Raw genomic sequence first — 12,500 nt, forward strand, 5'->3', positions numbered from 1 at the left:
CTGGTAAAAATTCAAATGTTAAGAAACATTTTACTGGAAACTATTCTGCTTTTAAGTTTCCTGCCAGAGATGCGAGAAAAGCCGCTGTAGCTGAGCTAAGGCTGCGTTTTTGCTTATATTTTTTAGTGTATATTAAAAATATATTAACACATACGGAGACATATTTACAGCCAAGATGGTAAAACTTTACTTAAATAAACGGACAAGAAATGTTGTGGCGCCAAAGGTGGTTTGATTTTTGTTGAAACTTGACAAAATAGCTCTTTCTAACATTTGGGTTACCAACCCCTGAGTTAAGTCAGTTATTTGCTCGATTCATTATACATATATAGAGTATATACAGTGAGTCCAAGAAGTATTTGATCCCTTGCTGATTTTCTTCGTTGGCCCATTAATAAAGACATGATCATTCTATACTTTTAATGGTAGATGTATTCTAACATGGAGAGACAGAATATTAAAAAGAAAATCCAGAAAATAAATCTAAGGAATATATATTAATTGATTTGTATTTCATGGAGTGAAATAAGTATTTGATCCCTTAGTATTCATTAGCAGTTCTGGCTTTTACAGACCAGTTAGACACTCCCAATCAACTTGTTACCTGACCTGAAGCCACCTGTTCTCACTAATCACTTGTGTGAAAAACACCTGTCCACAGAATCAGACAGATCACACAGATTTCAAGTCTCCAACATGGGTAAAACCAAAGAGCTGTCACAGGACCTCAGAGTCAGAATTGTTGACCTTCACAAAGCTGGAATGGGCTACAAAAAGATTAGTAAGGTGTTGGATGTGAAAGTAACAACTATTGGTGCAATTATCAGAAAGTTTAAAGAGTATAACATGACAATCAACAGACCTCGGCCCGGTGCTCCAAAGAAGATTTCACCTCATGGGGTGGCAATGATGCTGAGAACGGTCAGAAATCGTCCTGCAACCACTCGGCAGGAGTTAGCAAATGACCTGAAGGCAGCTGGGACCACAGTTTGCAAGGAAACAATTGGCAACACTTTGCGCAACAATGGATTCACATCCTGCAGTGCCCGAAAGGTACCCCTGCTGAAGGGAGCACATGTGGAGGCGCGCCTCAAGTATGCCAATGATCATTTGAAAGATGAACCAAGTTATTGGGAGAAGGTTTTGTGGTCAGACGAGACCAAAATTGAACTTTTTGGCCTCAACTCCACCCGCCATGTGTGGAGGAAGAAAAATGCTGCCTATGACCCCAAGAACACTGTGCCCACCGTCAAGCATGGAGGTGGAAGCATAATGTTTTGGGGGTGTTTCTCTGCCAAGGGTACAGGGCTACTTCACCGCATCACTGGGAAGATGGATGGAGCCATGTACCGCACAATCCTGAGGGACAACCTCCTCCCCTCTGCCAGGGATCTGAAAATGGGCCGTGGTTGGGTCTTCCAACATGATAACGACCCTAAACATACAGCAAAGGCAACAAAGGATTGGCTCAAGAAAAATCACATTAAGGTCATGGAGTGGCCCAGCCAGTCGCCAGACCTCAATCCGATCGAAAATCTATGGAGGGAGCTGAAGGTCAGAGTTGCCAAGCGACAGCCCACCAACCTTCGTGATTTAGAGAGGATCTGCAAAGAAGAGTGGGCCAAAATTCCCCCTGGTGTGTGTGCTAAACTTGTGGTTAACTACAACAAACGTCTCACCGCTGTGCTTGCAAACAAAGGCTTTGCCACTAAGTATTGAGTGTGTTTGGCAAGAGGGATCAAATACTTATTTTCCTCATTGAAATACAAATTAATTAAAATATATTCTTTAAAATTATATTCTGGATTTTTGTCTTGATATTCTGTCTCTCCATGTTAGAATATATCTACCATTAAAAGTGCAGAAGGATAGTGTCTTTATTAGTGGGCAAACAAAGAAAATCAGCAAGGGATCAAATACTTCTTGGACTCACTGTACATATCGCTGCTGTCGGAACCAAACCATTTTTCAGTTTTTGGCATCAACTGAAAATGCCTGTTGTCCTTTACATTGTAAGTTATATATATATATATATATATATATATATATATGTGTGTGTGTGTGTGTGTGTGTGTGTGTGTGTGTGTGTGTGTGTTTCTCTCCATCTCTGTCAGCAGAAGATGGTCCATGGCAGACCAGACGAGGCCTCTACCTCAGCATCAGCATCATGTCTATTCCGTGCCTCTGCTCCATGGCCCCCAGAGGCCTGGCTCCTTTCACCAGGTCCAAACCGTCCCTACACGGCCTACGTTCAACATTCTACCTCACACTACCCCTCTCACACCATCTGACCCTTTCACCTGAGTCATCCACCCCTACTCCACCCACAGCGCAAGCGGGCAGCCTGTAAACAGCTGATTTCTTATTGTTACTGTTGACACTAGACCAGAGTCAGGCTGCATTAGCAGTGAGCACTTCCTCCAAATCAACAGTCAGACGGTAAAGCTCTGAGACTGGGTCAGTGGGTCTGTATCTCAGAAGGTGGAGCTGGGTCTGTGTCCTGGATGCCTTTGGAGGCTGTGCGTGTGTATTTGTGTATATTGCGTTGGGGTGAACCCAGGTAATCCCTGGAGATTGGACCTAGTGACTGGATCAGACAGCTCAGGTCAAATGCCCCTAAGTGGGCTAATCACACCATAACAGGTCTGATTAAAGGCAGTGATGTAGCAGGCTTAAGGCCGTAACAGATGTCCACAGGCTTGTAGGAAGTGCCCTCACTAGCCCCACCGTTATACCTCCCCCTCTGAACAGCTACAAGATAACAGGACATCAGCTTAAGCTTTTAGTAACCTAGATATAGAGCAGTAGAGTGAAAATCACATAAATATAGAGACAGTAGAGTGAAAATCACATAATTGTAGAGACAGTAATGTGAAAATCACATAAATATAGAGACAGTAGAGTGAAAATCACATAAATATAAAGGCAGTAATGTGAAAATCACATAAATATAGAGACAGTAGAGTGAAAATCACATGAATATAGAGACAGTAATGTGAAAATCACATGAATATAGAGACAGTAGAGTGAAAATCACATAAATATAGAGACAGTAATGTGAAAATCACATGAATATAGAGACAGTAGAGTGAAAATCACATAAATATAAAGGCAGTAATGTGAAAATCACATAAATATAGAGGCAGTAGAGTGAAAATCACATAAATATAGAGACAGTAGAGTGAAAATCACATGAATATAGAGACAGTAGAGTGAAAATCACATAAATATAAAGGCAGTAATGTGAAAATCACATAAATATAGAGACAGTAGAGTGAAAATCACATAAATATAGAGACAGTAGAGTGAAAATCACATAAATATAAAGGCAGTAATGTGAAAATCACATAAATATAGGACAGTAGTGTGAAAATCACATAAATATAAAGGCAGTAATGTGAAAATCACATAAATATAGAGGCAGTAGAGTGAAAATCACATAAATATAGAGACAGTAGAGTGAAAATCACATGAATATAGAGACAGTAGAGTGAAAATCACATAAATATAAAGGCAGTAATGTGAAAATCACATAAATATAGAGGCAGTAGAGTGAAAATCACATAAATATAGAGACAGTAGAGTGAAAATCACATTAATATAGAGACAGTAGAGTGAAAATCACATAAATATAGAGACAGTAGAGTGAAAATCACATAAATATAAAGGCAGTAATGTGAAAATCACATAAATATAGAGACAGTAGAGTGAAAATCACATGAATATAGAGACAGTAGTGTGAAAATCACATAAATATAAAGGCAGTAATGTGAAAATCACATAAATATAGAGACAGTAGAGTGAAAATCACATAAATATAGAGACAGTAGAGTGAAAATCACATGAATATAGAGACAGTAGTGTGAAAATCACATAAATGTAGAGACAGTAGAGTGAAAATCACATGAATATAGAGACAGTAGTGTGAAAATCACATAAATATAGAGACAGTAGAGTGAAAATCACATGAATATAGAGATAGTAGAGTGAAAATCACATGAATATAGAGACAGTAGAGTGAAAATCACATAAATGTAGAGACAGTAGAGTGAAAATCACATTAATATAGAGACAGTAGAGTGAAAATCACATAAATATAAAGGCAGTAATGTGAAAATCACATAAATATAGAGACAGTAGAGTGAAAATCACATAAATGTAGAGACAGTAGAGTGAAAATCACATTAATATAGAGACAGTAGAGTGAAAATCACATAAATATAAACGCAGTAATGTGAAAATCACATAAATATAGAGACAGTAGAGTGAAAATCACATAAATATAGAGACAGTAGAGTGAAAATCACATAATTGTAGAGACAGTAATGTGAAAATCACATAAATATAGAGACAGTAGAGTGAAAATCACATAAATATAAAGGCAGTAATGTGAAAATCACATAAATATAGAGACAGTAGAGTGAAAATCACATGAATATAGAGACAGTAATGTGAAAATCACATGAATATAGAGACAGTAGAGTGAAAATCACATAAATATAGAGACAGTAATGTGAAAATCACATGAATATAGAGACAGTAGAGTGAAAATCACATAAATATAAAGGCAGTAATGTGAAAATCACATAAATATAGAGGCAGTAGAGTGAAAATCACATAAATATAGAGACAGTAGAGTGAAAATCACATGAATATAGAGACAGTAGAGTGAAAATCACATAAATATAAAGGCAGTAATGTGAAAATCACATAAATATAGAGACAGTAGAGTGAAAATCACATAAATATAGAGACAGTAGAGTGAAAATCACATAAATATAAAGGCAGTAATGTGAAAATCACATAAATATAGGACAGTAGTGTGAAAATCACATAAATATAAAGGCAGTAATGTGAAAATCACATAAATATAGAGGCAGTAGAGTGAAAATCACATAAATATAGAGACAGTAGAGTGAAAATCACATGAATATAGAGACAGTAGAGTGAAAATCACATAAATATAAAGGCAGTAATGTGAAAATCACATAAATATAGAGGCAGTAGAGTGAAAATCACATAAATATAGAGACAGTAGAGTGAAAATCACATTAATATAGAGACAGTAGAGTGAAAATCACATAAATATAGAGACAGTAGAGTGAAAATCACATAAATATAAAGGCAGTAATGTGAAAATCACATAAATATAGAGACAGTAGAGTGAAAATCACATGAATATAGAGACAGTAGTGTGAAAATCACATAAATATAAAGGCAGTAATGTGAAAATCACATAAATATAGAGACAGTAGAGTGAAAATCACATAAATATAGAGACAGTAGAGTGAAAATCACATGAATATAGAGACAGTAGTGTGAAAATCACATAAATGTAGAGACAGTAGAGTGAAAATCACATTAATATAGAGACAGTAGTGTGAAAATCACATAAATATAAAGGCAGTAATGTGAAAATCACATAAATATAGAGACAGTAGAGTGAAAATCACATAAATATAGAGACAGTAGAGTGAAAATCACATGAATATAGAGACAGTAGTGTGAAAATCACATAAATGTAGAGACAGTAGAGTGAAAATCACATGAATATAGAGATAGTAGAGTGAAAATCACATGAATATAGAGACAGTAGAGTGAAAATCACATAAATGTAGAGACAGTAGAGTGAAAATCACATTAATATAGAGACAGTAGAGTGAAAATCACATAAATATAAAGGCAGTAATGTGAAAATCACATAAATATAGAGACAGTAGAGTGAAAATCACATGAATATAGAGACAGTAGAGTGAAAATCACATTAATATAGAGACAGTAGTGTGAAAATCACATAAATATAAAGGCAGTAGAGTGAAAATCACATAAATATAGAGACAGTAGAGTGAAAATCACATGAATATAGAGACAGTAGAGTGAAAATCACATAAATATAGAGACAGTAGTGTGAAAATCACATAAATATAAAGGCAGTAATGTGAAAATCACATAAATATAAAGGCAGTAGTGTGAAAATCACATAAATATAGAGACAGTAGAGTGAAAATCACATGAATATAGAGACAGTAGAGTGAAAATCACATAAATATAGAGACAGTAGTGTGAAAATCACATAAATATAAAGGCAGTAGAGTGGAAATCACATAAATATAGAGACAGTAGAGTGAAAATCACATAAATATAAAGGCAGTAATGTGAAAATCACATAAATATAGAGACAGTAGTGTGAAAATCACATAAATGTAGAGACAGTAGAGTGAAAATCAAACATTACATTAATATAGAGGCAGTAGTGTAAATAACCACATACAACCATTTCCAAAAAAGTTGGCACACTTTGCAAAATGTTATATGAAGACAAAATGCTGTGATATGCAAATCATTTGAACCCTATGAATTTGAAAATCATATAAAGACAACCTTTCAAATGTTTAAACTGAGATACTTCATTTTTAAAAATATTTGTCCATTTTGAATTTGATGCCAGCAACATGTTCCAAAAAGTTGGGAGCTAAACAAAATACTAGTAAAGAAAAAAACACCTGGTAGTTAATTGGCAACAGATTGGTAACATCACTGGCTATAAAAGAGCAAAAGTCTGCACAATCAAATAGTGCAACAATTCAAGAACAACCTTTCTCAACATAATATAGCAAAGAACTTTTCTCTTTATCATCTACAGTACATAATAACATTAAAAGACTCTGGAGAAATCTCTGTATGCAAGGGACAAGGCCAAAAAGTCCAAGTTAAAACTCTAAAGCACCAAATATAAGAAACCAAATATAAACAGGATCCAGAAATGCTGCCACCTTCTCTGGGCCCGAACTCATTTAAAATGGACTGAGGGAAAGTAGAAAAGTGTCCTGTGGTCCAACGAACCGACATTTGAATATATTTTTGGACATCAGGGACACCATGGCTAAAGACCACTCAGCTTGTTATAAGTGCACAGTTCAAAAGACAGTATTCATGATGGTGTAGGGGTGCATTAGTGAACATGGCATAGGTGACCCGCACATCTGGGAAGGCACCAGCAAGACATGGTGAAAACACATTCTGCACATATTACAACAGCATGGCTCTATAGTAAAAAAATAGGGTGCTAAGATCTGTGACAGATCAGATCTGTCACCCACAGAAAACATGCGGCGCTTTATGGAATGAAAACTACAACAAAGGACACCCCGAACCGTTGAGCAGCTGAAATCCTATGTAAACATTTCACTTTCAAAACTACAGCATTTGGTCCCATCAGTTTCCTAACGCTTACAGAGAGTTGTTAACAGAAGAGGTGATGTAACACAGTGGGAAACACGCCCCTGTCCCAACTTTTTTGGAACATGTAGCTGCCATCAAATTCAAAATGGGCACGTTTTTCAAAAAACATCGAAATTTCTCAGTTTCAATATTTGCTATGTTGTCTTTGTACTATTTACAATGAAAAATAGGGTTTAAAAGATTCGCACAACATTGCACTTTGTTTTCATTTTGCACAGCGTCCGACAGTAGCGGAAAACCTCACATAAATATAGAGGCAGTAGTGTAAAATATTCTGTAAATATAGAGGTAAATAAAATCACAGTCATGTGATAATTCATACCAGTGATTTCCAGTGAGGCAGTAGTGAAACACAGCATATGTACAGAGACAGCGAAGTAAAACCCCATGCAGACATAGAAACAGTGGTATATATTCATATTTACAGTATACATTACTATTACACAGCAAAACAATACTAATATAGACAACCTACAGCTGTATGCAAACGTTTGGACATGAACAAAACAAATGACGTGTTACTTTACAATTTAACACATTCTTTACAGAAAACTCAGTTCAATACGACATTCTTCTGCAAATTGTAGCGAACAGTTTCTATTTATTTGCTTTGATTTGAGTTTAACACAAAAATGTGCCACTTCGGCACAGACTACATTTTATGCTTTTTTTTCTGCCAATATGTTAAATTCAGCACATAAATAGTAACTGAGCAGCAAAAAGTGCAGAAGTGTGTTCTCTGTAAGAGACGTGTTAAATTATTATCACCCAGCGACTGCAGCTATAAAGGCAGCTGTGTGAGAAAAGCACCGACACATAGAGGCGATATGCTTTGGCAGTTCAGTGTCTGAGTACGGTCGTGCCAGTAAGGCTTGTCTGAGGAAAGTTAGAGAGGGAATATTGTGAAAACCTGGCTAGACATGGATGCACTAGTGTGAACAAGCTTGAAGTCATTTTCGTGGAGTTTGTTCCCATCCGCTGTATAATTCCTATCCTTGATGGGTTCGCCTGTCAAGGGCCAGGCGAGCCGAGTGTGACCTTCACTCTGACTAAGACTCTTTGCAGCGCCCTCTTTCACTGCACTGACGCACTCAATGACGCAGGTCATTGACATCTGACAACAAATTACAGAGGAAAATAATCTGCTTCATTTGACAAGTTTTAGGGACACTGGGCCTCATTCTTCAGTATCTTCCTGAAGAAAAGGTCTGTGCCAGATTCGCGACGTGTTCTTAAACCGCAGGGCTGTTCGCTTCCTTTGTGCTTCTGAGTTTGTAGGTTCTGTTCTTAAGAATGTACTTAAGAATAAATCCCTGGTGAATGTCAGAAGCTTTGCAAAACTGTGTTTGTAGGATTCAAAGAGAAATTTCTTCTTAAGAACAATTGGTGAACGAGGTTGGATGTTTTGTGGCCGTCTGGAGAGATAAGAATCTCTCTATCTGTACAATAATCAACTAGACCTGCTCACCAGTAGAATTTAACCCCGATAGCAGACAGTGTTGGGCCGATTCTGGCTTTCCTGCATGAGTGTTGGTCGACTACAGGGTAGATGTCAGGCACGCGTTTTGCCTTGTGTCTACATTTGTGGGACAATCCGGGCGTGAATGCTGTAGACCAACCATGTAAAAGTGCCAGATGTGGCCTTTAGTTCTACTCACTTTACAGTGTGTGGGTCAGATGTAGACCGAGGACCCAGACATATACTGGGCCAGAACAAACCAACGATGTGGTCCACAAGTGGGCCAGACCAGTTTTGCTAACCGAGAGGCTAGCTCTGTTAGCACTAACATTAACATTAATCAGCTGCAAAGCGCAGCACAGAATCAAAGCAGTCCTTTGGCTGAAAATCTAATTTACACACTTTCTCAAATGTAGTCATGTTTGATGTCTGCAGTTGCTTCTTTAGTCTTGCACTGGAGGTTTTAGGCCAATGTAGCTAACTAGTGTGGGTAGAGTGGCGCACAAGCTAACACGTGTTGGTTTTTGATCAATAATTTAAAAAATATTTGAGCAAAATTAATATATGTTCTATACAAGCAACCCACACATCTCAGCTACAAATAACAGTGTAAGCTTTGTTTCCAGCGTTTTGTGAACAATTCTGCTGAAAGTGGCACGAGTGCAGAGTTACGTATAGACAGGATTAAAGGCTGGTCGTCACTAAAAGTTGCTAAAATGGTCAAATGATGCAAAATATAATAAGTTTAATACAGTTTTATGTTGTTTGAACCAGACAAGCTTCCCAGCCTAAATATATTATATTTATGCTAATCGGAATGAATGATTATTCAAAAGAGGCTTCCCTGCTGAAAAAGAAACACACAAAGACCAGTAACCAGACCAGGGAAAACACAGGGCTTAAATACAAGGGTAACAAGGGACAGGTGGAGACAATCAGGGGTGGAGTCATGAAACGAGGGGGCAGGACTAGAAAACCAAAACAAACGCACATGGACAGGACTGGGAGTGGCCAATCATGACACTTCGGACCACCCAGATTACTGTCCTGCATACAAGCTCTAATTAGTTTTTGAACGCACTAGGACTTTTATTTGGTAAGTAAACTAAGACAAATACTAGGCTTGACGTGATTTGTTGAAAATGCTCGATTAAAATTATTTACTAAACAAATTTAATAACTAAAAAAATCAGTAAACTAGAACATGGTTGGAAAATGAGTGATGCATTTTGACCTATTAATCTGCGTAAACACTGGCGGGCCACTCGGAAAACGCTGAGCAAAACGCCAGTGGACCACCAGCTTTGACATCAGTGGGCCAACAGTGGCTCTTGCTATCAGGGAGGATTTGTATTGTTTCATTTCAGCAGGGTTTGTTTTATTTTTGACCACAACGTAGAACAGCAAGTATCAGCACAATAAAACTAAAACGTATGTTAATCTGTTTGAAAAACTTCAAAAAAAATACTGTTTTTAATTAATACGAGGGGTCTTGGTTGTAAAACTAACCCCCCACCCCCATGTGGAGGCTGGTTAGCTCTTACCCTTTGCCTTTTACATGCTTTAAAACTTTGCTTCATTACAGCCACCAAGACAGAAAAATAATATAGGACTGAATTTCATGGCATACATACAGTTCAGTAAAGGAAACCCACATACCAAGTACATGTCGTTGGTTAGTGTAGTGGATAACACCTCTGCCTTCAACACTGAAGGCTGGGGTTCCATCCCTGCCTGCGTAAGCACCCTGCACTATACTTGGGCAAGACTCCTAACACCACCTTGGCCTACCTGTGTGAAATGATCACGTTGTAAGTCACTCTGGATAAAAGCGTCTGCCAAATGCCATAAATGTAAATGTACCAGGCAAAAAGATGTGTTTATGGCACAGAAATACGCCTCATTTGCTGAAGACATTGTGCTAACTGCATGTCCATTTCCTCCCACACCTGTTCTCAACTGTGTGGCGCTACTTAGTATCTGTTCTACTAAGTTTCTGACACACTGTTATCTATGAACACGGACTAAATTCTGCTGCACGGCTAAAAACACTAGCGAGCGCGAGGCTAACAGCTCTGTCTTTCTTCCTCAGGTTGAACAACAGCAGCATGGCGCTCGTGGCTGTGGGCAACGCTTCCAGGTCAGAATTCATCAAGCACCTGAAGAGGTACAGCAGCACAAACAATCAGGTACGCTGCCCTCGCCCTCCCGCTCAGGAAATCCCCCCTCACGCTAATGGAGTTAGCAACCTTTCCGGCTTAAGCAGAATTAGCATACTGTCAAGTCAAATTAGTGGCTGATTGTCAGATTCCCGTAAAACACTTTTCAGGCTAAGAACCCGATTAGCCTATTTCAGAGCCCGCCTCTTTTTCTCTCCGCAATCCAATCTGGCGCTCTTTATTAACCCACATTCTATAAATACGCGGCGTAGGACGAGGGCCGGGGCCGCGGCGCTCTCGGAGATGTGCATGTTGGCGTTTTCGAGCGATACCAGCTCTATTAGATCTGGTTTAGTGTCCTTAGAGCTCCACATGCAGACAGACAGGGAGAGGAAATGATTCACACGCACAGGCAATATGTGCCTGTATACAAATACACAAACACAGCAGCATCAGTGCAGATCACTGTGAACATCAGCCTGATCATTTTCAGTTATTGTTACGTTAGTTCACAGCAGTGTAATTGTTTCTTAAGTTAGAACGTGCTGTCATTAGAATGATTGCCCGTATTTACCCAAGCCCTGTAAACGCACTTCATACAGTCGCTGTAAAAATAAGCAGAGAGAACAAACTTCTGCTCATTTTAATGCGCAAATACTGATGATTTGCTGAATGTAACATATTTTGGGGTCGGGGGGGTGGATAAAACATAAAACGTGACATGTACAGTAAGTATGACACATTTTATATATATATATATATATATATATATATATATATATATATATATATTAAGAGACCCTTATTAGTCCCACAACGGGGAAATTTCGACCTCCACATTTAACCCATCCATGAAGTGAAACACCACATACACACTAGTGAGCACACACACACTAGGGGGCAGTGAGCACACTTGCCCGGAGCGGTGGGCAGCCCTATCCACAGCGCCCAGGGAGCAGTTGGGGGTTAGGTGTCTTGCTCAAGGACACCTCAGTCATGTGCTTTCGGCTTTGGGGATCGAACCGGCGACCTTCCGGTCACGAGGCTGGTTCCCTAACCTCCAGTCCATGACCGCCCCCGTCATATTATAAAGTTATTATCATAATCATCAACAGTCATTAAGTTGTTGTTTATTACAGCCTGCTATCATAAAGTGTTAGCGGTAATATTCATCAACACAACATCAAACTCATGCTCATCTTCAGGTGAAAGCCTGAAGAAAAATCCCGAACAGACTGCAATAAAAAGGGAGTTCCCTCAGGTTTACAGTACAGTATTACTGCCTGACTGAATATGCAAGGTGTAAAGTCATTCAGAGTGGTTTGGTGTGAAATGCTCTGCCCTAGTTCGTGTCACAGTGGTGGTGATAGGAACCAGACGTCTGAAGAGTTTAAAGCCTCCGAATGCTCCCTCACAGACAGTAATTACATTAAATGGTTATGAATACACGGCTTTTGTTGTACGGTAGTTTGGATATAAGGTTTTGGCCTAAAACATATTTTTAAAATCCATTCATGGCCGAGAGGTGCATGCAGGGGGTTGTCGGGGGGCAAGAAGTTCCAAAAGGACACTTATTTTCAAATTTTCCGCTATTCTACCATCTTCAATATTCCATATAAAGCTCGGAAGACATGTGTGGG

At 38.5% G+C, this 12,500-nt stretch overlaps 1 protein-coding gene across 4 annotated transcripts in view; it reads left to right on the plus strand.

Annotated features, from left to right (window-relative positions):
• Positions 1-12,500, plus strand: part of cerkl (ceramide kinase-like) — a 138,759-nt gene that overhangs the window by 121,782 nt on the left and 4,477 nt on the right. For 2 of the 4 annotated variants that reach the window (XM_037539079.1, XM_037539081.1), the window contains exons 10-11: positions 2,115-2,223; positions 10,794-10,890. In XM_037539079.1, coding sequence (XP_037394976.1) covers positions 2,115-2,223; positions 10,794-10,890 — 206 coding nt within the window. The remainder of the gene's footprint in view (positions 1-2,114; positions 2,224-10,793; positions 10,891-12,500) is intronic. The other 2 variants (XM_037539080.1, XM_037539082.1) reach the window with 1 other exon arrangement.

This window comes from Pygocentrus nattereri, chromosome 6 (genome assembly GCF_015220715.1).
Source record: "Pygocentrus nattereri isolate fPygNat1 chromosome 6, fPygNat1.pri, whole genome shotgun sequence".
NCBI lineage: Eukaryota > Metazoa > Chordata > Actinopteri > Characiformes > Serrasalmidae > Pygocentrus > Pygocentrus nattereri.